This window comes from Seriola lalandi, unplaced genomic scaffold, assembly GCF_002814215.2.
Source record: "Seriola lalandi dorsalis isolate HSWRI2012SDOR001 ecotype SW California unplaced genomic scaffold, Sedor1 jcf7180002054982, whole genome shotgun sequence".
NCBI lineage: Eukaryota > Metazoa > Chordata > Actinopteri > Carangiformes > Carangidae > Seriola > Seriola lalandi.
In genome coordinates, this window is record NW_019525531.1 from 629,609 (window position 1) to 656,869 (window position 27,261).

General features: G+C 41.3%; 2 protein-coding genes across 2 annotated transcripts; one reads left to right on the forward strand and one right to left on the reverse strand.

Annotated features, from left to right (window-relative positions):
- rnf182 (ring finger protein 182) lies at window positions 1-1,738 on the reverse strand. The gene has a single exon (XM_023396689.2). It carries the CDS (start codon window positions 1,641-1,643, stop codon window positions 780-782), a length of 864 nt encoding a protein of 287 aa, XP_023252457.1. The 5' UTR covers window positions 1,644-1,738; the 3' UTR covers window positions 1-779.
- A 4,082-nt stretch (window positions 1,739-5,820) lies between these two features.
- Window positions 5,821-26,177, forward strand: retreg1 (reticulophagy regulator 1). The gene is given in 10 exon segments (XM_023396687.2): window positions 5,821-6,087; window positions 6,963-7,069; window positions 10,220-10,250; window positions 20,737-20,854; window positions 21,718-21,802; window positions 22,280-22,402; window positions 22,898-22,968; window positions 23,991-24,114; window positions 25,310-25,792; window positions 25,795-26,177. Coding segments are annotated over 10 exon segments (1,380 nt in total). The 5' UTR covers window positions 5,821-5,887; the 3' UTR covers window positions 25,833-26,177.
- The last annotated feature ends 1,084 nt before the right edge of the window (window positions 26,178-27,261 follow it).

The window sequence follows — 27,261 nt, forward strand, 5'->3', positions numbered from 1 at the left end:
TTCTAGAACCACTGTGGCAGTGTCTGATATATTAAGATTCCCTTCTCAAAAAAAAGGAACCCAAATTCTGAAAGCTGACAAATATCCTGCATGACATTAAATATATAAGAAAGGAATGTTCTGGAGCGTCTACATTCACTGGTATTTTAACCTGTTTATTTCAGGATCAAACTACTGCATATCCTGTTTTATATTTGATTCTTTCATGGTGAGAAAACACACTGACCTCTCTTCTTGGTGCATAGAAAGTGTTTTTTCACACATGACAACACACTTTTGCTCATGCTAAGGTGAAGAACTCTCAGGACTCTTGATGATGAAGTTCACATTTGATGCCTTTATGGGTTTGACACAGCCTAAAAAGGCTTAGAACCACTGTTAGATAACACATTAGATCCACGGGTGTCAGAGACAGTTATTCATTCCTTCAGGTTTCTCACTACAACAGTATTATGTATAATATTTAGCAGATTTCCTCCAGAAATGGCGTGAAAGTTTTAGCTAAATCTGTCTGAGCTCTACTAGATAATTAGTTGGCTATCAAGCTAAAAAAAAAAAAAAATGCTCAAATTAACGTGTATAACAATAAAAAGCCCCAAACTGTGAGCTCCATTTGTAATGTACATAATGTTCTTCTCCAGTCAAGAAGAGGATCATTTTTCTGCCACTGAAGTAAACATTCACATAATCAGTTACACAGTAACATCCCCATTAGTGAATTCTGGACATCTATTGTCAAGCATATTCAAAGCAAAGCGTTGCCCATTCATCTGCTCCCATTATGGTGGCATGCAGTCCCAGAATTCATGGCAGATACACTGGCAGAATCCGTAGACCATGATCATGACGAGGCTGGCGGGAACCAGGCTCACCAGCAGCACCCCGAGCGTTGTCCTCTGCATGATGAGCAGGTAAACCCCCATGGGCAGAGAGCTGAAGTACAGAAGCCCGAGCACCCACACCAGCGCCCGGGCCGACGTCTGGCACAGGAGGGCTGCACAGTTCCACACCGTCCACCGCTGCGTGATGGACGCCATGGAATCCAGACTGGAGGAGTGGTAGCCCCGGTTTGAGGTGTGAGGTCCACGTGGCTGGTGGTAAAGGTCCTGGTTTGAGGCGGGCGCCGGTGGAGGCTCCATGATGGTGATGACCACAAAGTTAGGGGAGCCCCGGATGGAGGAGTAGGTAGTGGCTGAGGAAGTGGAGGAGGAAGGGGAAGGGGACATCACAGGCGCGTTACTACCCATCAGCGAGGTCAGGCGCCTGGGGCTGAGGAGTAGCTCCGTGGTCGCATCCTGGTGGAAGTGGAGGTTCCTCTGATTCCTGCTTTTGAGGGCCAGCGCCGCCACCAAGTTGCAGTCATCCGGCAGACTGCTCACCGCCTCCCCTGGCAGTCTGGTGATGTAGCGGCAGAACGGGCACACCACGGCGTTGGGAGGCGACTCACCCAGGTCCAGGATCTTAGCGAGGCATTTGGCGCACAGACGGTGGCAGCACTCGAGCAACTTTGGCCTGCGACTCCCGAGGTTGTACGCACAGTAGCAGATCTTACACTCCAGCTCCTCAGTGCTCAGTATGTCCACGTGGCCGCAGCCACCACCATCACCGCCACCATCCTCGGGGCTTTGCAGCTCAATCATCATCTTATCCCTGAGTTTTCTCCTGCCACAAGAACATCAGAAAAATCCAACCAAAAGCTCAGGTCCAGGCTCAGCTCCGAGGGACGTGGCAAGTTTCCCATAGATGGAGACGTTGATTATGGTCCACTCCACTGAAAGTCTGGGGTTCATTGTGGTTGTCCAACAGGCTCCTGCAGTGGGTGTGTGTGTGTGTGTGTGTGTTTTCGAGTGTGCGTGTGTGTGTGTGAGAGAGAGATTTGTGAGTTAATGCGGAAAGCACCTCGCAAGCTCTGGCCTCTGGGGTTCGCCTGCCTCTGAGCAGTTGGGGTAACTGAGCTTCGTTTGGGGCAGAAAGCCTTTCATGGGCCGCACGAAAAAAGAGAGAAAGTGAGAGAGATTGAAAGAAAGACACAGAGAGACAGAGAGAGAAAGAGGTGGGGAGGGGGAGGGATAAGGGGGGGTGAGAAAGGGAGAGAGATAACTGTTAACACAGCATTAGAAGAGAACAAACAGAGGCGAAGGGAAAACAAAGCAGAGCCTGTACAAACCAGAGCTGGAATTTTCGAGCCTGATCTTTTGTTGCTCAGTGAAATTCAGTCCAATTAGTGGCTGACACACACACACACATACACACACACACACACACACACACACACGCACACACACAATGTCTTTAATATCTACAGTGCTGTGTTTATGGTGTGTGGGTGTGTGTGTACAAGAAATCATGAATGAGTGTGTATCTGGAAGACTTTGTTTAGTGTGTGTGTGTGTGTGTGTGTGTGTGTGTGGTCGTGTGTGTGTGTGTGTGTGTGTGCACGCGCGTGCATGCACGTGCATGAGTGCGTGCACACGTGTTTGTGAAAGTATGCAAACTTGTTCATGCTGTGTGTACAAGTGCTCGCAGTAAATTAGTTTTTGTACATTTGTGTGTGTATTGACTGTGTTTGCATTGCAAGCTTGAAAACCTATGAATGAATGAGTTTGACAGTGTGTGTGTGTGTGTGTGTGTGTGTGTGTGTGTGTGTGTGTGAATGTCTTCTCTGTGCAGTGTTTCATGTCACCCTGTTATTTGTCTTCATATGACAAATATTTGCAGCTAAATCAATTTACGACCCCCCTGCCCATATGCTTACGTTTATTTTTTTACATACATGATTTTTAAGTGAAATTAAAAGATCATCGAATCATCAGCCCAACATCAAAAATCACACCAAAAAAACTTGCAGTGTATCTATATGATTCAGACTTTTTAATCATGTCTATTAATAATCAAATTAGAAATACTTAAAGCAGCTATAATCAATAGTTTTATGATAACAATATATCAAATGATAATGTGTAAGGGATCACTACCTGCTCATATATCAATATACATGTGGTGGATCACAGGACTCCAAATGATCCTGTTACTTCTCTACTACTTAAGAAGTGATGATATGTCCATGTTGTTTTCACAGCTTGTTGCAAGTCAGTTATTGTCTATTAGAAGAAATATTGACTGGGCTTTTAAAGCTCCATATTTTATATTTTCCTGTGTTTTATTCAAAGTATTGATGGATAAGAAGATATATTTTTGGTTTTAAGAACCAAAAACCATCACAGTGTAGTTTTACATCTCCTCTCTCAGGCGTCTCTCTGGAACTCTAGGGTCTATTTTGGTTAAGGTTAATATTCCAGCTGTAGCTACAGTGAGTAAATGTCTGCAGAAAACTTTCTTACCTTTCAAAAACAGCTATTAAGCTGCATTGAGCCTGTGGATGTGAATATGTGTCAGAATTGGTGGCGAGTGTGGAGTGAAGGAGTGGCCCCAGCAGTGGAAAGTGGAGCAGGTCATTGTTGGAGATCACGGTCTGGCACCGAGCTCTGATCTTGATCCAGGTCCAGAACAGCGCGAGCGGCATGCAGCGCAAAATGGGTCATCATCTCTTTGTAGGTCTGACTTTCCCTGTCCCTCCACAAGACGGTTGCGTTCTGACTCCACCATGCGTGGCAAGACGCCCAGTCTGCAGTCTGTCACACAGGCTGCATTCCTCCAGCTGCTTTTTTTGAGAGTTTCGTCCATAAAATGTCAAAAATACTGACTATTGCCTGTTACAAATCACAGCAGTCGTATTCAACGATCTCAAAGTTTATGTTTCACGGTGAGAATTTGATATAGTTGTGTAGTTTATAAGTTAATACTTGCTATAGACGGAGAGAAGTTTTCTTTGTTCATTATCTTTTGAGATTAATCATGTTTGTATATCTGAAGTTGTACTGACCCCCTGTGGTCAAGGTTTTATTGGACAATGCAACTAACTGAATTTGTATCGTTGTTATCAGTGTTGTAGTTGAGTCACTAACCCTCAAGTCCGAGTCGAGTCTCAAGTCCCCAATGTTCTAGTCCAAGTCACAAAAAAAGGGTCCGAGTCAAGTTCCAGGACGGGCTCCTGTGCTATTCATTAATAAAGGTCTACAACACAAATGACACAGCTCTCACCATTTCATCACTGAGTAATGTTACAGTATTAATATATCAATATCTTATGCCAAATTATTACAAATACACTAACAAAATAGTCAGAGTCTTTGTCTCCAACCTCCCAATCAATGCTTGAGTCCAAGTCCGAGTCATCAGTGCTCAAGTCCAATCACATTTAGGAATCCTGTTTAAAGCTGCAGAAAGGGATTTTGACCCCTAGAGGGCAGAAAAACACCTCAGATTTGCTGATGTGCTCATGAAGTTGTTGCTGCAAACATGTTAAGCAGTTGCCTGTTTATAGTATCCACTAAGACCAGAGCGACATCACCTTTTTAAGTTGTCGGTGTTATATCAGTGTTCATGGAAAAAGCTCCACAGAGCTGCAGTGGAGAATGTCGTGGTTCGATCCTCGGCTCCTCCAGTCCACATGTCCAAGTTTTCTTGTGCAAGACACTGAACCCCAAATTACCCTTGATGGCTGTTCCATGGGTGTGTGAGTGTGTGTGATGTATGGGTGTGTTGTATATATGTGTATGTGTGTGAATGGGTGAATGTGGCATGTACTGTAAAGTGCTTTGAGTGGCCTGTAAGACTAGAAAAGCCATAGTAGTCTATTTACCATGATAACAGTTTAACACAAACAATTGACGTCAGACTAACTCTACAACACAGACACACACACACACACACACACACACACACACACACACACACACACACACACACCTGACGTCAATGATTTAAACCACAACACAACAAGCAGCAGCTGAGGTGTGGAGCTGCGTCAGGTCAGACAGAAGTAGACTGAAAATGAGAGGAAGTGGAGCGATTTTGTCTTTCACAGTAAAAGCATAAAATAAATAAATAAAATACAAAAATGAAATTCAATGGAATTCCAGCAGTTGCTGTTATAGGCTTTCCTTACAGGTGCGTCAACTGGAAACAGTGAAACAATCTAACTTTAATACAAAACAAAATTCTCACCAGCATAATTAGTCACTGCCAAACGTTAAGGACCAAAAGCTGTGACTATAGTCATGATTTTTTTTTTTTTTTTTACCTCAGGCCTGCATCAACTAATTTACGAAAATATATATAGCCTATAGTTTGGGACTAACAACACATCACATGTTTACTGTCTTTACAATGATATATTTCTTTCAGGTAATACAAATGATTTTATTCAGATTGAACTTGTATTTCTAATTTATCTTATTTATTTTAGATTCTGTTTCTATTCTTATTTTATTTCTTCATTCCATTTTTCCCCTTGTGCTGCTTTTCTTTTGTGCTGCTGTGTCAATTTGAATTTCCTCTACGGGGATCAGTAAAGGTAAGCTACATCTTATCTTAGATGATCTTATTTTAACTTTTATTGATCTCTACTGGGAACTGGTTCCCAACCTCTGTGGCTTGTGTTCCCTTAAAATGAAGTGATGTCATGTTTGTCCCCTTTTCACAGGTTAAATATCTGTTAGTTGTCACCAGTTTTAAAAAAATCTCCACATATTGTGAATAGCTTCATTAAAGGCCTAAAGAAGGTAAAATTATCCAATATGGTAATTATAAAGTATATTGCGAATGCTATACTTTTGTACTTTTACTTGAATGTTAGAGGTATTATGTTTAAACCACTAACTTAGCAAGTAGCTAGCAAGTAGCCCAATAAATCACAGTTCTCGTGGTGACTTTTATTTTGAAAACCTAAAATCGGAAATACCATCGTAAACTCTCCGGTTAACTTGACACCGATCTCTGCTGGAGGAGCGGAGCGGTAGAGCGGAGGGGCCCCGGTCGTTTTCCAATGCTGGTGAGCCGGGAAGTAGGAACCGCGGGCGGCGGGGAGGCGGCTGCAGGGCCGCCGGGTCCGCCGAGCCAGGCGCAGAGCGAGGAGGAGACGCCTCTGCCCGGGCGCGCAGGGTGTCGTCTCACCGGCCTGGTCAACTGGAAGCAGAGACCGTGCAGGACTTCAGCCCTGTTTGCTGCAGCCAACACCGTGTTCTGGTAGGCATCATGACGCAGGGATATCAGCCACACACCCATTCTGAGAACACGGAGCTCCTGTTAATTAAAGGGAAAATGATTATGATCTTAATTTGAACCCAAACCTCAGTAAAATCAAACAAACATAATAACCTAACATTGCTATGACTTCAGATGAGTTCATAATCATTTCCCCTTCTAAATCTTTACTACTCCTTTAATAATCCTATAATACATACGATTATTAAGGCCATACCATTTATATTATTCATCTTTATTACTGAGTCTTTGGTTCTTTTGTACTTCATATTTCTGTTATTGAAAAATATGGCATTTTGTCAGTTTGCACTGATCCTGTTTGTCTCCTTTTTTTCTAATGAAACCTATAGTTTCTTATGTACTATAACACTAATATCTACTAATATAAGTCTCCCTAATGAGTCCAGACCCCAAAATACACAAACAGTAAAATGTGACTTTTCTTTGTTCATTTTTATTTAATCAGCTGATAAAGTTATTCTGATATTATCTAGGTGTTATGAATGTTTTGTCACTGATGTTTTGATATTGTTACAAGCTTAGCAAGGAAGTACTTGCTAAACTTGTTTTTCCCCCTGGTTTTTATTTTACACATTCATTTGACAGTTTAATGAATATTATATTTATTCTAATTTATTTTGTATTTTATGCCTTGTACTTGCATTTTATCTTTTACTGTGTGTCCTTGAGCGCCTTGAAAGGCACCTATAAATAAAATGTATTATTATTTATTATTATTACAAGTAGCTGTTTTATATAGCGCCTCAAATGCTAGTACATAAGTCAGGTGGAGAAATACAAATTACATTTATTTTCATTTATTTTTTATGTTATGTAATTGTTTTGTTTTTCTCTAGGTTTGTGGCCTTCAGCCCTTTCCGAGCCTACAGCCTCCTGGCCATCCTACTGGCTGTGCTGGTCGTCACGGTGACAGTCAGAGATGTTGCTCGATTCAGATACACAGGTGACACAAGAAGACCTTTTATATCCACTCACAGTGTCACAATATTAGAAAAAAAAAGACCCCATAGATCGTCTGTCTAAGCAGTTAAAGGTGTAATGTGTAAGATCGTGCTACTTGATCCACCTCCATGGGGGGCAGCAATTCACCTCTTCACCCCTGTCCAGTTAATCATGTTGTTTTCCCCATGTTCCTTATAATTTATTATTTATGTGTGCATTTGTTGCTGATAGTTAAGATTGTTGATAGCACTGAAACAAATTTTGAGTACTTGTAATACGAACAGTCTGTTTTTATTTAGAAGGCAAGGGGATCCTGCATGACACATGGTGTCAGGCTACAGCAGCATGAGGAAGGGATGATGACATCATCACAAAGGCAGAATCAGAAAATAAGGTTTATTGACACGATATTTGGCCTGATGTCTGGTGCAGTGTCCAATAAACATATTAAGAGGAAATAACAATAAAAAGTTAAAATACTCCAACAGTCAAAAAGATAAATACACATAGATACAGATTAAAAAATAAAACTATGGAAAAAACTATGTACAAAAGTGTTGACAAAACTCCTGCTGAACAGGATGTGCAGAAGATCACAGTATAGACAATATGTGTTCTGTGCAGGGATAATACTCTGAGGTGTTACTGTGATGTGGTTGTTGATTGATGAGGCCGGATGCAGAAGGAAAGGCAGGTGCTGGTCCATCACTGGGGAGGACTGGACTGATTTTGATCCTGACACAGACAAACATGTGAGAGGACATTTAGTTTAGATCATACAAGTTCTTTATATTCAAACATGTTAGGTCTGGTGTGTGTGTATAATAAATAGTAAGGATAGATATGAATATGCTAAAATAAATACAGTATTAGGCAGTGGATCCTGAACCCGCTGGTTCTGGATCAAACAGTCTCTTTGTCTCACTTGTAAAAAAAAGTAACTGACGCATGTAGCTGGACAACAGCCGCAGGAACAGACTGAATACTACTACATCACTAAAACTTCTGTCGACATCATCAATCATACATTTATGCCACTTGAAGTGTTTGTCAGTACGGTTTGTCATTTTCACTAATGATCCTTTTCACTACAGACCAGCATTAGATGTTACTCACCAGTCTAAAAGAAAAGTTGCAGCTCGGCATCAAACCGCATCTCTTTACTCGCCCGCAGCTGTCTCCAGCGGCGGAAAAACACTTGTTGCAACATTATCTATTTCTGTCAGTGTAATCACATCAAAATTATGTCAAATCATATCAAATATTTGAAATATTATAGGAATTGAATTAGAGCTGAAATGATTAGTTGATTGATTGATTTGTTGATTGTCAGGAAGAGAATCAGCACAGCTCTGTTTTATGATGTATTGTTGGTATTTGGATGCATTGCCTTTGTACTGCTGCTCTGTGAGACCTGCCATCATAGAGCCTGTCAACATACAGGTGTGTATCCGTTTATAAGCCCTGACGAAGACCCGACTAGGATCAAAATGCTGTCTTCGTTGATGTGATCCATTGATTCATTGAGAAAATATTGATTCGTTATGAAAATAATCTCTAATCGTCGGCAGCAGCTGAGGCTTTTATCTGAGCTGCTGGATGTGAGTCCAGCTAAAGATTTCCAGATGATTTCACCCTGATGACTCGTGACTCGTTAGCCTCATGAGTCAGGAGACGGTTACTCATCAGCCTGATGCTCGCTTCTTGAGATGTGTCTTCTTAATGCTAGTGATTTTTTTTTTTTGAATAAGCAAAATCAAAACATGGATGCAATTTATCACTTTAATTTTCTGTCATCCAGGAAATGTATTTTAGTGTTTGACTTAGTCACCACCTCTTTAGGAGGAGCACTGTGGCTCTGTCCCTTGTACTCTTATTATTGGCTGATGGTAATGCTGCCAAGAAAGCAAATCATTGTTTTTATTTCTAATCCCATTTTTGGTATATTTTTGTTTTTCCTCTGCCCTGATAGTATATAATACCACATCCAGATGTCTCCAGTTGTTCCAGTTAAGTTGAGTAGCAGGAAACGCATCAGTGACCTCAGACATTAACAGTAAGGAGTCACATCTTTGTGTCAGTGTCTCAAAATTACAGAGGAAGGTGGCGCAGAGGGAAACTTCAGGGCTCTCAGAGATGAGCAGATCAGATACAGTAGCTTCGCAGGCTCGGTTTGCATCCAGCTGTAATCTACAGCATCTCAGAATGAGGCGCTTTACTCTGCTGCATCCCCCATTTTGTCCTTTAAGCCTGATATCTCTGGTCAACAATCTCAACCACTGTACCATGAAGTACAAAATGATAACAGTGTGCTTCTAACTTTGTGTCTAGACTTTGTGTTTGTCCCTGTCCTGTTTCAGCATGACGATACCCTCATACACAAAATTGTAACCATCCTGTTTATAAGCGTTATATGAATATTTAAAGGTCCCATATAGTATAAAGGTGGATGTCCATGTGTTTGATTATAAAACAAGCCTAGGTTCTATATTAATACTGTGAAAGTATCAAAGCATCAGTCCACAGAGAAATGCACACAGCCTGTATTCAGACACTGAGCCTTAAAACCAGCCGTCAGGACTTCCTGTAACTTTGTGATGTCACCACACTCAGCCATACCCCACCTGGACCTGCCATCCGACCTTGCAGGATTTTTGTTTCTCTGAGTGTTTACCTGAAATCTGCTATATCTTAATTAGATCACTCTGAAAACAGTGACCTGTTGTTACTAGAGCTCCAGAGAGAAGCCTGAGAGAGATTAGAGATTAGAGAGTAAAACTACACTGAGATGGTTTTTGGTTCTTAAAACCACAAATATATCTTCTTATGGATCAACTCTTCAAGTAAAACACAGGAGAAGAGGAAAATATGGAGCTTTAATATCTTGTCATTCATTATATGTTTATACAGCAGCCTCCACTTATGGTTGACCACCTTTTCAAATGTTTGTATATTGCTTATAAATGCTAAATATGAAGGGTTAAAGTAAGAGGGTGTTTGAGCCAGTGAAACTGAAGCACACTGTTAGAATGAAAAGTATAAGAAAGCTATTACAATTTAGGGAAATAGACAGAAATGTGACCCGAAAAAAGTCTTATTATGATGACACCTACTCAGTGATGATGAATAATAGATTTCTTCTTTTCCACAGGAGCTCACTTGTGGCGCAGCATGACAGCAAGGTAGGACCCTGAATGTGTGTTGATGGGTGTGTTTGGTGTTGGGCAGCGACTGCAGATTAGAATCGTAGCTCAGAAACCATGTCTGAGCTGCTCCGAACGCAGGGATCTTCTCGTTAGCTGAGTCAGAACTCTGCTGTTTTTCAGTGCTCAGGTTGATTTACCAGCTAACTCGGTGTAATGAGTCTTTGCAGAGAACAAGGCTTCAAAATATTAGTTTTTCATATAGCTGACATTAGTGGAGAAGTCAAGAGGAAGGAAATATATATGAAAAAGTAAAAAATCGTATTCACTTTCTGCCAGTGTGTGTTTTCACGGACGAGGCTTTGAGGCTTATCCCTGTGTACATGACAAACACCAGTATCCTGGTCGCTGATTACTGCAGCCGCCTGTGCTGTTTACAAACACAAATCAGCTGTTTTGAGTGGTTAATCTGACAGTGCTGTAACCGTTAAACCACTTTGCCGTATAGCAGTTTATAATATCGCGTTTATTATTACACATGTAGTAATGTTTCTTTAGTATTTGCCACCATGAGCGTGTTGTTAAAGTGTGGCCCTGTATCTGTCTACATGTGAATGGGTCAGCATTTGGATGCTTTCTGCCATTGTAAATAAATGACCAGATATATAGTTTGATTAATGACAGACAAGATCCTGCTCATTGCTCCATAAGTGAGATGCTTTCTGTTACATCACTTGTCTGAAGCTGAAGCTGCACAGACAGTCAGCGGCGTTCAGAAACCTGGATAAGATCTATACAATGTGTAATCAGAGTGTAAACCAGGATAAGGGCTAATCCAGGTCCTGGTGGTTGTCTGCCTCCGTCACTCAAACTACTTTCAGGTTACATCTCTGTTTTTCCAGAGTCAGAGAAAATATGAACCATCCGTGTGAACTTTTGTCATAATTGCTGTGTGAAGTCTTGAGTAATGGCTACAAAGTGTTTTGTGTAGTCACACTGACCTAAGCCTTTGACCGTTGAACACCAAAATCTTATCGGTTCATTCTTGAGTCCAAGTGAACGTTTGTGCCATATTTGAAGAAGTTCTGTCAAGGCGTTACAGAGATATCGTGTCCACGACAATGTGACGGACGCACGGACAACCTGAAAACAACATGGCTCCGACTCTGACTGTCGCTGGCGTTGAGGAATAAAAAAACCCAATCATAACCAGGACACTCATGTCCATGTAAACACACTCACTGACACTGTTATACGACTGACAGCTGGAGCTTTCAAGACCTGGACAGAAATGAAACTCTCTCGGTCGAGATGTTGAAAAAATATCTGGATTGTTACTGAAAACTGAAATGTACATGATATACAACTTCCAAGGTGCCGATCACTTGGTTTAAATCACTTCATCTTCAGATTCTGGGTCAACCTGGGATACAGTGTTTACATCATTTTAATAATAAACCTTTCTGCATGTTGCAACACCTGCTGAGGTCGAATTTTAGAGCCATTTTCCTCTAAAAAACTGGAAAAAAAAAACAGATTTTCAGAAGCAAAGCAGATGCAAATGAAAAATAAACTCTCTGTTCTGCTTCGTTACTCTAAAAGTGAGTGAGACTGTTTCTCTGTGACCCTGCCCACTCATGGTTAATAAAAACAGTGAGATTATTTTGCCTTCAGATCGACTCCAGCTCTGAGAAATATTTCTAAAACTCTTTCTCTTCAATTTGAATCATGCCTGTCTGATATACCATGAAGTTTTTGTGTTGAACATACAGGACAACATCCTGTCTGAGAGTGCAGGGTCTCCTCCTGAGTCTGGACTGCAGCCCTGCACAGCTGATCGGTCACACATGACCGTCTAATCTAATCCCACTGCTAATAACTCTCTGAGACTGAACCACGTCACCTCTCAGTTTCAAGACAAATCAGATGCTCGCAATGTGATACACAAGTGTTTACATTAGTTTTGAAATGATTAGCGGATTGATAGAAAATAAATATGTCACGTTGAGCTGTACGTGGAAAATAATTATTAGACTCAACAGTAATTAAAGTGATCATTAGCTGCTGCCCTAGTTTATGCATCTGTGCATGAGCCACCCTGAGTTAACCCTCCTCTAACTACAAGCTTGTGACTTTTTATGAAGAACTGAAACTGTGTCCAGAGCATGGTAAACAGGTGGATAGACATATTGATGGCAGTGTGTATCAGGGCTTTTTCAACATAAAGATGCTTGGTATAAATAGGTTAAATTAATGATTTAATTAACTCTGATTTAATGTCAGGCACGCACGCTGCAGCTGCTTGAAAAAAGACAGTTGTTTTCAGTCAGATTGTTGCAGGTTTTAGCTTTTTTCTGATTTAATTTTGAGGAATAATTTATATATCAGCTGAGGTCGTAGATTAAATTTAGATCACGCAGATTATGCAGAAAGTCTGCATGTGAGGTGTTTAGGGGACATCGGTAAATTGTATTATCTAACATAGTCTGCATGTGAGGTGTTTAGGGAACATGGGCTCCACCCCAGAGTCTAGGATCGCCGCTGGCACCACAGCACCCTGGTCAGATTCACACTGCGGCTGTTGTGGTTTAAGTGGTTTATCCCCTCGGCCAATGTAACGCCCTGTATCTCCTAAATTCTTCAAAATCTTTTGTTTATCTTGTCCTTTTCTTGTAAATATCAGTCATACTCTCTTACTCTCTCTCTCTCTGTGACATTTGGCCAGCAGGGTGGGACTGTGTTGTCATCACCTGCTGTTGTCTGTCAGAGGTGTCTTGTGGGTAATTGTACATCAGGCTCAGAGCGAGTCTCAGGCAAAGGCTTGTGGGAGATTAGCTGCTGACCCAAAATGCGAGCTGACAGCTGTTTGCACCACAGTGTCTCTCCCTGTTGTCACTGTTTGTATGTGGTGAAAGTCTACGACATAGCATTGAAGTATTGAATTCTGTTTGGAGAATCCTGCTGGATTTGGGGTGTTTTTCGGTTTTTCTTACACTGCCGTTTCTTTAAAAAATTGATTTAAACGCACAGTGTGTGACTTATGAAATTTTAATTTGAATTAACTTAAAAATAACAACATTTTATTTTTAATCAAGATAATGAGAAAAAAAAATGGTTGATTCCACTAAATTCCTGTTTGGTGTTTTACAGTGTAGGTTGCAGGAAAATTAGATCTTGACATAAATAAATCCCCTCAAATAAATAAAGTTACTATCAAGTGCATCATTGAAAACACACATATAGAGCATGATCATCATCTTTAATGGTGGATATTTGAAATGCTGCTAGTATGCTAGTAAATGTTTATAGACGTCATGTGACTGTGTGTGTTTTGCATTTTTGTGACACTGGATTCGAGGAAAGACTCAGTGCTGCTATTTGTTCCCACAACAAACACAAAGTGTCTCAAGAGTTGTGAAACCTGAGCACTGTGTGTGTGTGTGTGTGTGTGTGTGTGTGTGTGTGTGTGTGTGTGTGTGTGTGTGTGTGTGTGTGACTCAGCTGTTTCTCCACAGCCGGAACTGATTCAGAGGTGTGACACGAAGCAGTCAAGCCAATCAGATCACTTGACACAGAGTGTGTGTGTTTCACAGGGAGCCCTCTGATTGGACTTGAGGTCAACTGGTTGAAAACAACACAGCAAACCAGCCACGAGTGTTTCATCACAGTCAAATGATGTGAAGTCATATACCATATAAACAAGTCACTGTGTATTTGTGATTCTTCATCATAAAGTCACACATTTTGTGTGGTTGTAAAATGAAATGCGATTTAGTTCTAATAAGATTAAATAAAAAAACACTTGATTTACAGGACTAAAGCTTCCAGGAAGTGTAAAACAATGGACAGTTAAAGTAAACTTTAAGCGACTTTTAGGCAATATGTCTTTTAGGGGGGCGCTGCATCCGGCACAGCACCCCTGTTCCCACGCTAATATTTATATTCTGTTTAGAGGCTTTGTAATCCATGAATAAACAACATTTTTATTTTATTTTATCTTTTTTAGCAGCTTTAAAATGTATGTGTAGAACAGTGCTAATGAGTAGCTAATGACTGTATCACCCTCAGTACTTAAAATGACCGTAACTCATTCTGTGCATTGGCAGTGATATTGACCCTATCATATACTGTGCACTGGCAACTGCTGATTGAAGTGGTGACAGCAGCTCATTGGCTTGTTGTTTTATGAGAATCCCCAATTCTAGATCAGTTACCCAGCTTTTTTCTTACCACAACATCTGTACTGTTTACTGAACATTATTTACCGGGAAACTAACTATGAGCCATCTGTGCAACACCTAAGAGATACAACTTGTGCAACTTCCAAGTGTGTAGTAACATCCTCCTAATATACAATCACCATGACGTAATCATGTGAAAACCGTAAAAATCCACTTCGTCACATTTTTTTTTCCAGAATGAATCAAAATGTTTCAAGTATTTTATAAAATCAAGTTTTATTTTTCTTGATTCTAGCACAGTGAGCATTAACAGCTGTTTACTTTTAAGTCTAGAATAAACGTTGTGAATCCAACATCAAACTTGAATCTTTTACTCACTGATGGAAAGCAACCCTCTTGTTTTGCTTCTAATTCTACCACCTCTTTTCTTCTACTGAGGTTAGCATGCTAACCATCTAGCCCCAGTCTGGTTGAACTGTCTTGTCAATTTCCGATACCGAGGCACTGTAGCATCCAGTCTGCCCGAAAGAAATAGCCCTGCTCAGAGGGCGTATTATAAACTGTTGTCCTGTAAACGCAACAATGGCTGAACCTTTTGCCAAAACTGGTAAGTAAACAGCTACTAATGCTAACGTTGACTATGTAGCAATAGCAAATTGTACAAGTAGCTCCTTAAAGGAATGAGATATGATGTAAGCTTTAGAGGTGCTGGTTTGTAGATTCTGTTTCATTTGAAGAGAGCCAGGCTAGCTGTCTTTATGCTAAGCTATGTTTCACAGTTGCTGGCAGTACCTTCATATTTAGCATACTGATATCAAAGTGGTATTGATCTTCACATTCCATTTTGCAAAATGTCAAAAATTTCCTTTGAGTAAATGACCGTTTTTTTTTTTTAGAAAATACCGTCATCAATATAGAAACAACACTGCGTCAGAATGTGAAACACACATGTCCCCTCTCATCTGTTGATCCATGCCATGTCACTGACACAAGAGGAGGCGTATTTGGGAGGTTGTTGGGTTGGCGGTGGTGTTTGGGGCGGCGGCGGCGGTGGAGTGTGTTGCTGTTTCTACCCCCCTTAACCCCATCCCTCTGTCCTCCTGATGGCTGTTGGTTGGAATGTAGTGTGACCAGGTTATTTTTAGATGGGGCTGCTTGAAATACTCCAACCGGGGCTTCAATGAGGATAAACACAAGCTGCTTTCGCGCCGTGTGGCACGTAAAACATTGAGTTTGGCTCGACCCCGAGTTTCCGCCTGCGTTTTTTACTGTTGGGAAAGACAAGTTGTAGTCGTCTCTTGCCTTCTACCTCGCAAAAGTACCATCTTGATTATCCTGTGTTTGGCTGCCTTCAACTGTGTCGCCAAATCTTCTGAAGGTACCTGAAGCTCTTGAGATGTCTCCTGAAGATCGTGGGGCAGGACTGAGGTACGACTGGAGTTGTGTGTGTTCTGGACAAGAAACTTGACAAGACTTAGAGAAAATAGCTTGTTCCCTTTTGTTTTTTTCAAAGGGTCAGCTCACCCAAAACACTTAAAACATATTTTCTCCCTTTATGGCAGGTGGTATTTAAACTTGTGGTCAGTTTTGGTTTTATTTGTCCAGGTTTTGAGATATTTCTTCGACCTGAAAACAGTGGAGGTGAATGGAAATTCATTTGTTGTGCTTAAAGAATAGTTTTGAAGCTGTCGGCAGCAACGTGTCTTTCCAGAAACAGCATCCCAAGTTTGAACCAAAGTAATAGCTTTGAGAAGAGTAGTGGTAAGAGAGAAACATGTTTTTTTTGTGGGGTTTTTCGGCGAATTGAGCCTTTAAGGTTTATGACAGTTGCTTCACTGCTTATGAAGCTGACATATGGGTGGGCCGCCGTCTTGTTCTTGTTTTTGTTTGTTTTGTGTAATCAGTGTTTGGCCTTGTTTTAACGTACATACTTTATAACCTCAGATGATAACAATTTTAGTTTAAATAGATCAACAACATGAACGTCACGGCACAGATCTACTCGGAAAACAGTATACATCATTGCGTCGTTGCTCCCCCTCTGTCTTATATTACTTGTAGCTTTTGGCATCGGTTCACATGCGGACTGGCCTTTTGCATTAACTGTAAACTCGATCAGCCGGGACTCTGCTGTCTCACTCGCACACTTTAACATCAGCCTACTGTATGTGTGGCTGTACACAGAAATAAACAGGTATTAGTTGCATCAAAGTCAGGCTTCCTGTGGTATATACCCACAAAGGCAGGTGGATAAACATATTTACACTCTCCCCGTGAGTCACAAGTGAAGAGCTGGGAGGTTTTGCCGCCATTCCTCGCATTGTTCGTCTCACTCTATTTTTAAAGTGCTGTCACCAGGCTTGTTAGAGGCTCAGACATATGCCGCTCCCATTGTTGTTTCAGAGATTACTGATGGGGTAAAAAGTGATATCTGCCCAACAGCTGTTCATGTGGTGCTGACGCCCTCTTTCCCAGCCTGCAGTCCTCTGACGTCGCTGTTGTCAAGTTCCCTGTTGAAAGTTGGATATTTTTCTGTCTGAGTGATGACTGGTCTTCATACCATGGTGAAAAGGCTCCACCGATTGATTGACACACCAGTGGACGGTGGTGGTCTGTAATGATCTGGAGTAATGAAATATGATATATTTGCTTTTCAGTACCCAACCTGTTTGTGGAGCTCATGCAGCATGTGACAAAGAAATGTTGGAATTTGCAACCCAAGTGTGTTAGGATAACAGTTATTCTTCTGAAGTTGTGCAAATACTTCTGGATAAAACTTGGAACTAAACACTAGTGAGGTACAGTTAAAAAATCTCAACTGGCTGAGACAGATGGGAATACAAATCCACTCTACACAGTCTGAATTTGGAGAAATATTAATGTTGTTTAATGTAAATATACTATTAAAAAATATCCGACTGTCATGATTTAATGAAAAGTAGCATCATTAGCCTTGTTTGGGATAGGGTGCCTCTTTCTCTGAATGTCTGATGCGTTATCTCATACCATGGTCCCAGGTAAATATTTGTTTCTGATTACCTGGCTGGTGTTCATTAAAACTGTGCCAAAGTCCTGGTTCAGTTTAATCACTATTTTGAATCAGTGCACCAGTTCAAACTAACCTTGGGATAAATTGACGACAAGCAAACTGACACATTGGATGACATTTTGGGTCATCTTGTAGGTCGGGCAGTTGCTGCTGTTGGTTGTGGATATTGTGGGTCATGGATTTGATGGAATTTGATGGGTTCCAGCTGATCCACTCCAAAACTGAACTGTAGGTGAAACTGTCATGCAGATCCACTCAACACAAGCTCTGTAGAACTTTCCAGAAACTGTCATGATTTTTGACTTCATTTAAGTGTAGCAATATTCTGCCAGAAAACTTGGCTTGCAAGCTGACTTTACCAGGACAACTTTGTTTACATTGTTACTTACGCTGCGTTCTATTTTCCTTGGATGTCAGAGCTGAAAAGTTGGACTCCGGTACAACAAGTAGGAAGCTTGTTATTGTTGTTGTTTTGCTTGTTGTTGTTAGTGTTAGCAATATGAGTTACTAACAACACATGATGCGATTATTTTTTTTTTGCATAGAAACGCAGCGGCAACATGTCCACAGATAGAAGTACAACTGATTTAATAAGACACAAATAAGACAGAAGAGCTATTAAGCAGTGTATTACTACAGCTTTCACTTCTGTTGATGTGCGGAACAGCCATCTTGGATTTTAAGGTTGGGATTGGTGAGGTTCTTCCGCCTCTCTGCCTTGGAAACTCGACTTCATGAAGCGTTTCAGTTGAAATTTCCGATAGGGAACTTGGAAATTCAGACTTCCGAGTCCAAATGGAACACACCATTATACAAGCCTGCATAATGGTTGCCCGACTTCTGGAGGACTTGAGGCTAAATGGACATTTCTGGATATGTCTTTCATTAAAAATGTAAATATAAATTAGCTTAAAAGTTGACATGACTTATGACTGCAAAGGTGGAGGTAAATCTAAATTGGGTTTTCTCATTTCTGAACATGACACCAAACCAATAGAGGTCCTCCAAGTAAAGAGTTTGTCTTCACATTGGGGGGAAAAAATGACCTAGTAACAAACTCTAATAAACTAGTCTACCACACTCCAGATGATCTGTGATGTAGTGAAGTTTTATGACACTTTATCCAAGGAGATTTGCACCTCTTTCCAGGGACACGTATGTCTTTCGTGGAATGGACATGCTTATCCTGTCTATCCCTTACTGCTATTATTGCTTCACAGTATCACTGTCACATGTCCGCCCCATCATGTTTCCCTGGAAACCAGCCTCCTACGGGGGCATGTGCCTGGAAGTCGAGAGGGGAGCAGTGGGTTGACCTTTCGTCATAAGGGTTATGTGAGACAAGGCTGGGCGTTTGGGCCGGGTGGGAGGGGTAGTGGGTGTATATGAGATACTGTAGCTTCTGGTAGCCTCTCATGTTTAGATACATGATGAGGGGGAAGGGGGTTTGGATGGGGTTTCAAGGGGAACAGGGTTCAGAAGGAAAAATGGAAGGATGAAAGCTTATCAGGGACAGTGGCCTTTGGTGGTTTAGTTCATCTCCTTTAGGAAACACTTGGATCACTATGTTACACTCGGGCAGCAGCAGCAAGACATCAAACTCCACACTTTCAGCCCGACAGCTGTGCACATTGGGAGGAAAACTGACCAAGAGAAAACAGGATTTCCATTGTTAGCAGCTGCCAACAAACGCTAATTTTCACAACTTCAAATGCCCAAACATTTCCTTGAGTGCTGTCTGCAAGAGGGATACATGTGGAATATGTCAGTAACACCACATTAAATCAGCTGTTCCATGATCACTTCTCAATTCAAGGTACTTTTACACATGGATGCCAAAACCTCCAAATGCAGAGATACTGAAATAGTAGCTACCAGGGTATAAACAGTATGGCAAAATGTTTGACAGGCTACACATTTATATCGTTATACAGTATATATTTTGTTAAGATGGTGCTTAACAATCACATCACTTGTGCATCTTCAATATGCTAACACTCCCTTAAAGATCACAATCATATGGTTTCCAATTAGCAGGGGAGCCTCACTGCTGTGTTCACTGGCGAGAACCTGCCTGGCTGTTGTAGTAACGAGATCTCCATGGTGATTTCACACAAGCTGTTTCCAGGACAGCTGCGTTCATAGGACATGTAGTTTCCATCCTCTGTTGATGCTTATATTTAGTACATTGTCATTTAATCTGATGAAGCCTGTTGAGGCATTTACCTAGAACACTCTCTTACTCTGATGGTTTGATTGGTTCTGTGTGAACAGCAGTGGACACTTGGCTTAGTCTGCCATCAGTATGCTTCAAAAACACTTTGGGATTGAATGTTCTTGAATCTTTGTGACGGTCCAGTAGAGCAGTAGCTACTCATTTATCGCTTACGACATTTCAGCTTTGACGAAACCCACTGGGATCCAGCTAGTTAAGGTAGTGGAGAGTGGCTAAGAGAGGAAGTGGGACTTTGACTGCCTCGCACCCTCATCTATTTATCGCACATTACCTACACATGAGCCATGTGTGTGCCTTTTAATAGCTGTTTTATGTGAAGTGAGCACGAGGGCTGATAGTAGAGCTTAAACGGGAGATGATTTTAAGGAAGGGTGAGAGTGTCATACATCACCAGGTGGCCCAGAATTCCCCGCAGTACCACAGCATGGAAAGCACTTTCACATCCCATCTGCCACCTGTCTGTTAAGTCATCTTTCAAGTTTTATTGTGGGCTTCTTAATTTAGACGATGACATTTGCACTGAACTGGCCTTTTTTTCTTGGACTAAATTTTATCAATGACCTTCAACCAAGTAGAATTCTAATCCTCCAAATAAACCCCTGCAATCCCTTTATCGGTCAAGTCAACTCATGATATTATTTTTAATGCAGAGTCACTGCATATTGTGTCAGTCAAGTCACTGTTGCCACAGGAAGTGCCAACAGCTGTAGGTCAGATGATGTCAGAGTCCAGGAGGAGACTACAAAGAGAAAGCGAAGTGTGAATGAATTCTTTTGGAGATTGATCATCAACTTACAAGGTGATAATACGTCAGTGTTCCAGTGTTGCCTTTACAGCTTGTTCCTGCTGCCTCAAAGTGGCCAAAAAAACTCAGTTAATGCAGATCTAAATGACAGCTTCATCAATAAACAAAACCAATGTGTGTTGTGTCAGACACTTTGTATGGCCAACCATCCACCTGTCCTCCATCATTTTAGAGACTTTCAGTGTCATTATACACTGTCAAGGCGACTTATCTTAAAGATGACTAACATGGCTTCTTTCTTAATTTCCCTGTAGCTGGGAGATCATTGACTCGGGCCAGGAAAGCCGGTCTGGGACTGGACCCCAGCTCAGCGACTCCCTCAGACTTTTCCTCCAGGAGACATCGGCTTTCAAACAGCAGAACCCAGGCAAGGTGAGGCAGAGACGGCCGACGACCCCAGACTAACCTCAATGGTTCACTGAGTTACAGTGGACGAGCATGTGGTTGTCAGGATTTCTAGAGGTATTTTGCCCACTCAGATACAAACTGGTTTTATCACTCTCTGGGGGTTTAAATGGTGAAGCAGGTTCAGGAAATTATGAAGCTGGAGTAGTCTAAACGGCTGTTTCTGAAAGTGGAAATCATTTAATCCATGCAGCAGGTGAATTTTGTTTCAGTTTCATAGTTTATATGAAAACCGTGGAGACAGCTGGTGAGTCTCTAAATTCACTTTATTATTAGAGATTGAAAAAAGTCAAATGATGCAACGCTACAGGTTGACATTTTTGAAAACTATCTGATGTTAATTTCTGTAAAGTGACATAATTTTTTTCTCAATTCTGAAAATCTTAAAATAAAGTTTTATACTATTTTCTCATCTGCATCAGCTTATCAGACAATGAAGTAACTGGTCGTTCTGCATGATGACATTTGCCATTACCAGGGGGATATGTGATCTTAAAGGAATAGTTCTCTATTACAGGAAAATGCTTGTGTGACTTAATAAGATCAATACAACTCTCATGTCTGTGTGTTATTTATGGAACTGAAGCCAGGAGGTGATTAGCTTAGCTTAGCATATAAAGTAGAAGCAGCAGGAAATAGCAAACCTTTAGACAAAGAAAGAAATGCTGAAGTCAGAATTCGTGGTTTTAGTGAAAACGACAAAGTTTATTTTCCAAAATGTTGAACCTTTCCTCACACTCCCTGTATACTGTAACTGAGAGTAGAAAATGACTACATCAGTATAAATCTTTACTGTCATTCTCCTTGTTCTTGGTTTCTTTCTCTTCTAGTTTTGCCTGCTGGTTTGCAGCTTGTGCACCTTCTTTGCTGTCTTAGGACGCTACATTCCAGGGATTGTTATCTCGTATATTCTAGGTGAGTCACCTTGATTACCTGAAGAACCTTATACTCATGTTAATTGTGTCTAGCTTCACCGTTGTGATGTCATCAGCTGAGAAGAGATACATCAAAGCAATAAGCTGCTGGACTCTTAGTGCTTCACATCTTACTGTAACTTATTATGCTGTATGTTAAATGGATTAATGTGCTAATTTATTGTATTATTAAATTTTTTGATGCGTATTGGTTTTGTTGAACTCTCTTGCAAACCAAATTGCCCCTTGGGGACAATAAAGACTATCTAATCTAATAATCTTAACTAATGAGGATTTTGAAGACAGATTTAAAAAGTGTATATGATGATTATTATCTCACACTGTGTCCCGACATGGTTAGCCAACTCGTTTCTGCAAATGAAGTTAAAATGGCCTTGTTATGTGTTTTTATGGATGGTAGCTTAATTATGTTTCTGTAAACAAATAATTCATTTTCTCCCTTGGCGTCTCTCTGCAGTGCTGGGCGTCTTCCTGTGGCCTCTGATTTCATCCCATGAGGTTGGTCTGTGGCTGGAGCCAGTTCTGCAGAAGCTGGACTTTGGCATCGGGGAGCTTCTTCGGAAAATCAAAGAGAACCATGGTAAATGTTACATACGACATATATTAAACATTAATCAACATGTTTTTACTTCTTTTGCATTGTTAGTGCAAAGGGTCTCATTGTTTCTGTTATGAACTTGATAAAGAACTGTCAGTCAGTGTGGTTGAAACTGTGGGGGTTTTTTTTCTGTTGATGACGTTGAGTGTTCCCCAGGTGGCGCTCTTGACTATTGATGACCACTTTTAGTGGCTCACGCTCACGCTAACGACCCAGTTTGTCCTCAGTTTACTCCAAATGAGAAACTTGCAAGAAAGAAGTGCGAAAGAGTGTTTAGAGCAGCGTTGAATTATTCATTATTTTGAAATATCAGATGTAGGAATGTGCACTGAATATAGATGTATATACAGTGTGCACACGCCTACATTTTTACTTTTTTACTTCTTTTTAATTCACCTAGAGCTTCTCCTTTACTTTGTGTATCACTATTGGACTCCAAAACTAACTCAGTCTCGTCCATGTTTTCCTCATTCTCAGAGAAGAGAATCATGCAGGCTCAGACCGAGAAGGAGGGCATCGAGTCGGACCTCTCCTCAATGTTTCCCAAGGTTGGCTGATAATCTCCTCTCAATCTAATTATGTCTCTGTTGAGTGACTGGCTCCAGCTAAAGCTAATTGAAATTCACTTCACATGATCCACAACGGCATCAAGACCTGAGCCAAACTGAATGCCAAACACCTGGTTACACATTACATTTGTGCTTCCCTCAAAAGTCTCAAGATTGGATCCTTTATTTAATCATTTAATTAACGTGTATGAAATGCAGAGAGGTGAGTCATCATATTAGCAGGGAGGTAGATTAAGACCAGAGACAGATTTAAGTCTCAAAAATAAAGACTTGATTTGGATTAGACAGCTTGAGACGAGAAAGCAAAGGTCCACTTAATGGGAATCTGTTGAGTTTTTAGCCACATCTCGCAGCCTTCATCAGTAGGTGTGGACCGTGTGCTAAACATTTATTTGTCAACCTGCTGTTTCCAAAAGCTCTTTGTATTAACCCGGGAAAATCCTGGAACACTAAAAAAAATAAACCAGACCAGCGACAGGCAGACGCTGCAACGCCACACACCTAGAAAAGAAAAGTAATTATTCAAATATTGTGTAGTTCTATATAGTGATAATAATGATAATAATAATAAACTTTGTAAAATTTGTATAGCACCTTTCATACAAGAAATGTAGCACCAAGTGCTTTACAACAAAGAAATTACATGCACCAAGTGCTTCACATGAAAAGACATAAAATCAACATAAAAACATGTTAAATGAAAAACATTAATGTAAGATGAGATGGAAAAATATTAATAGAGAGTGAGAATTCCTGTTAATTGATGTATTAATTGATAAATTTAATAATTTAAACCCCTTTCTCTTCGTGTTTGGTCATTTTTATGGGCATATTAACACAGTCTGGAAAAAGGATCTGGCGTGCACTTTTATTGCTATTTTTTATTTCTTACATTGTTCAGCTTTGCCAGTTCACTAACTTGCACACAAGAAGATACTGTAGAACCTTTTTGCCTGCCCTAGGTTAGAAATCTGACATCTCTGTGTGTTTCCCGCCCACAGCTGGACTCCACAGTGTGTAAGGAAATGTCTGTATCGGACACAGAGGTGTCTGATGTGACGTGGACGGACAACGGTACTTTCAACCTGTCAGAGGGACACACACCTCAGACTGAGAACTCAGAGGGTACGTTTCTCTGCTCTGCAGGGTCCCACAGGTGGACACACGGTTATCAAATCAATAGGGACATCTGATTGAACAGCTGTGAGGGGTTTTGTAGTTTAATGTGTGTTGCTACTTCTTTAGTCACACATGTACAGTCTGTAGTTTCTTTGGTAAAGAATACAAAGAGAATCTACCATACATTTATAATTTTTTTCTTTTGATTAGCTGACTGTTTTCTGAGTGATCCAATGAAAATATAGCAGATTTCAGATAAACACGCAAAGAGAAACCAAATCCTGCAAGGTTGGATGCTGGGCGGGGCTTGGGGTATGGCTGAGGGGGACTGCTTTGTTGTGACATCACAAAGTTACAGAAGTCCTGACGGCTGGTCTTAAGGCTCATACTCTGAATACAGGCTGTGTGCATTTCTCTGTGGACTGAGGCTTTGATACTTTCACAGTATTAATATAGAACCTAGACCTGCTTTATAATCAAACAACATGTGGACATCTACCTTTAGACTATGTGGGACCTTTAAAGAAATGAATCTTATTTATTGTTATTGTTGCATTTTCTTGTGTTTTACTTTACTCAGATTTGAACATGTTACTTAATTTGATGCATTTAAAAAGGCAGTTTTGGTATTTGTTTGATGTATTAACATGACTCACAGTCTGCAGACATGCTAGCTGCAGGCTTTGCAGTGGTGACTTGAGATAAAGGCTGATGTCAGAGTGCTAACACGCTCACAGTGACAATGTGATCCCTATGTGTTGCATGTATGTTGTTCAGCATGTTCACCATCTTAGTTTAGCATGTTAGCATGCTAATCCTTGCTAAATGGCACAAAACACAAAGTACAGCTAAGGCTGATGGTGAAGTCATTAGCTTTGCAGCGATTTTGTCAAAAACAAAAGTACTGGATGAATAGAAAGTTTGCTCCAATGATGGTGCTACATGAAAAGTCAGAGAATCACCAAAGTCATTGGGATTCATCCTCCTGTTACCATGAATACTTGCACCAAATTGTGTGCCAGGTCATTGAGTAAATGTTGAGGTATTTCACAAAAATGTCAGAGGATCACCAAAGTGATAGGGTTCATCATGTGAGGAATCCAGGAGCAGGGCTTTAGAGAAATCTTCTTGCACACTGTGAACATTTTGTGCTTGCTTCCTGTTAATGTCTTGGCTACTCTTTTTTACCTCAACCTCACAGACCTCGACAGAGAAGAAGTATTCACTGGTGGCCTCCCAGAATTCCCTTCACTTGACAACGGTGGGACGACCAATGGGGACGACGACGACGACCTCAGCCTCGGCCTTCCACTGCCTCCAACTCAGCCCCAGCAGTCAATGAAATCCAAGCATGCACCTCCTCCTCACGAAGACCAAACCACCGACAGAGCACTTGAATTGGTGAACCAGATGGCAGGAGACTTCATCACCGCCGCGGTCACAGCTGCCATCCAGGAAAGAATAGAAGCAGCGGTGGGATTCACGGTGCCGAGAAACGACCCGGAGCGGTCAAGACTCCGGGATTCCACCAGGCTGCTGGAGCTGGCCGAGGAGTCGGACAGCGAGGTTGAGGACTTTGAGCTGCTGGACCAGTCGGAGCTGGAGCAACTGGAAGGGGAGCTGGGGCTGGGAGAGGAAAAGGTCCAGACCAAAGAGGAGGAACAGGCCAAGAGCGACAAGTCAGCCCAACTGGATTCTTCACCAAACTCCTCAGACGCCACTGATCACTGATTGATGAAAAGTCCGGTCGACAGAAGAGAAGAAGAGGTTACAGAGGACATGTGGAGGAGATGGGAGTGTTCTGGCCACAGAGGACTGTTGGGGGAATTGTGAGGAAAAACAACGTTTCCATTTATCTTTTTCCTGTAGCGCTAACATCATTGTTTCAAAACTGATCAGTATGTGAAATACAGAGGTGAAGGTGATGTCGCTTTAATCAGAATCATCCCGAACTAATGCCGAGATCAGACTACACAATATCAGCCTGCTGTAGGCCTGAACCGACAGACTACAGATTAGCCTACTGCTCAGGTGGAGAGTCTTATATTAAAGCTCAATATTTTCCTCTTCTCCTGTGTTTTATTTGAAGTGTTGAGCCATAAGACAATATATTTGTTGTTTTAAGAACCAAAAACCATCTCAATGTACTTTTACATCTCCACTCTCAGGCTTCTCTCTGTAGTTCTAGTAACAACAGGTCGGTGAGCCAATCAGAAGAGAGGTTCAGAACTTCTCCTCTGTCTGGCTGAAAGTAAATCCTGCAAGGTTGGATGGTGGGTCGAGGTGGGCGGGACTTGGGGTGTGGCTGAGAGCAATGACTGCTTTGTTGTGACATCACAAAGTTCCAGAAGTCCTGACGGCTGGTTTCAAGGCTCAGTTTCTGAATACAGGCTGTATGCATTTCTCTGTGGACTGAGGCTTTGATACTTTCACAGTATTAATATAGAACCTAGACCTGATCTATAATCAAACAACAGACTGTCTCTTATACACATCTGTACTATAGTCAAACTAGTTTCTATTGAAGCTTTGGGGTGTTTCCACTGCACTGGTTTCTATCAGGAGAGAGAAGTCAGAGAGGAGAAGAGTTGGAGAGGAGTTAGAGAGGAGTTAATGGGTTGTCGAGAGGATGTATTCATGACATAAGCTGTCATTTCGATGCTACAACATGTTTATTGAGCTTGCTTAGCGTCTGCGTCGGACCACCCTCCTGCGTCTGCGAGCTGGGGACCTGCGAGGTCTCCTGCGTCTGCGAATGGGGCGAGAGGCCTGTCTGCGTCTGCGTGGCATTGTCAAAAAACAATCCCCTTTTGATGTTATGGGTCCTATTTACAAACTCTGTCCGACAAGGTTGTGACATCACTGATCACAATTCACATGGGAGAGTCGATGACATCATCAGAGGAAGTACATTGTGACTTTGATATCATCAGTATCTAAAGGTCCTGATGCCTTTGATGTTTAATCTTACACCTAAGCTGTGTTCCAAGTCAGGGGCCACATCCTTCAGAGGATGCGATCTACGATGGTGTGGCCCTTAGTAGCTGTTGTAGACTGCGAAGGCCGGACCAAAATTAGATGGTCTGGTCTATGGGGGATATTGTCACCTAGCAAACTTCACAACAAGTAACTTTTTTCACAGAAACTTGAGGT

Excerpts from the sequence above, each read along its gene's own strand:
- rnf182 (XM_023396689.2), bottom strand. The coding sequence starts at position 1,643 with ATGATGATTGAGCTGCAAAGCCCCGAGGATGGTGGCGGTGATGGTGGT.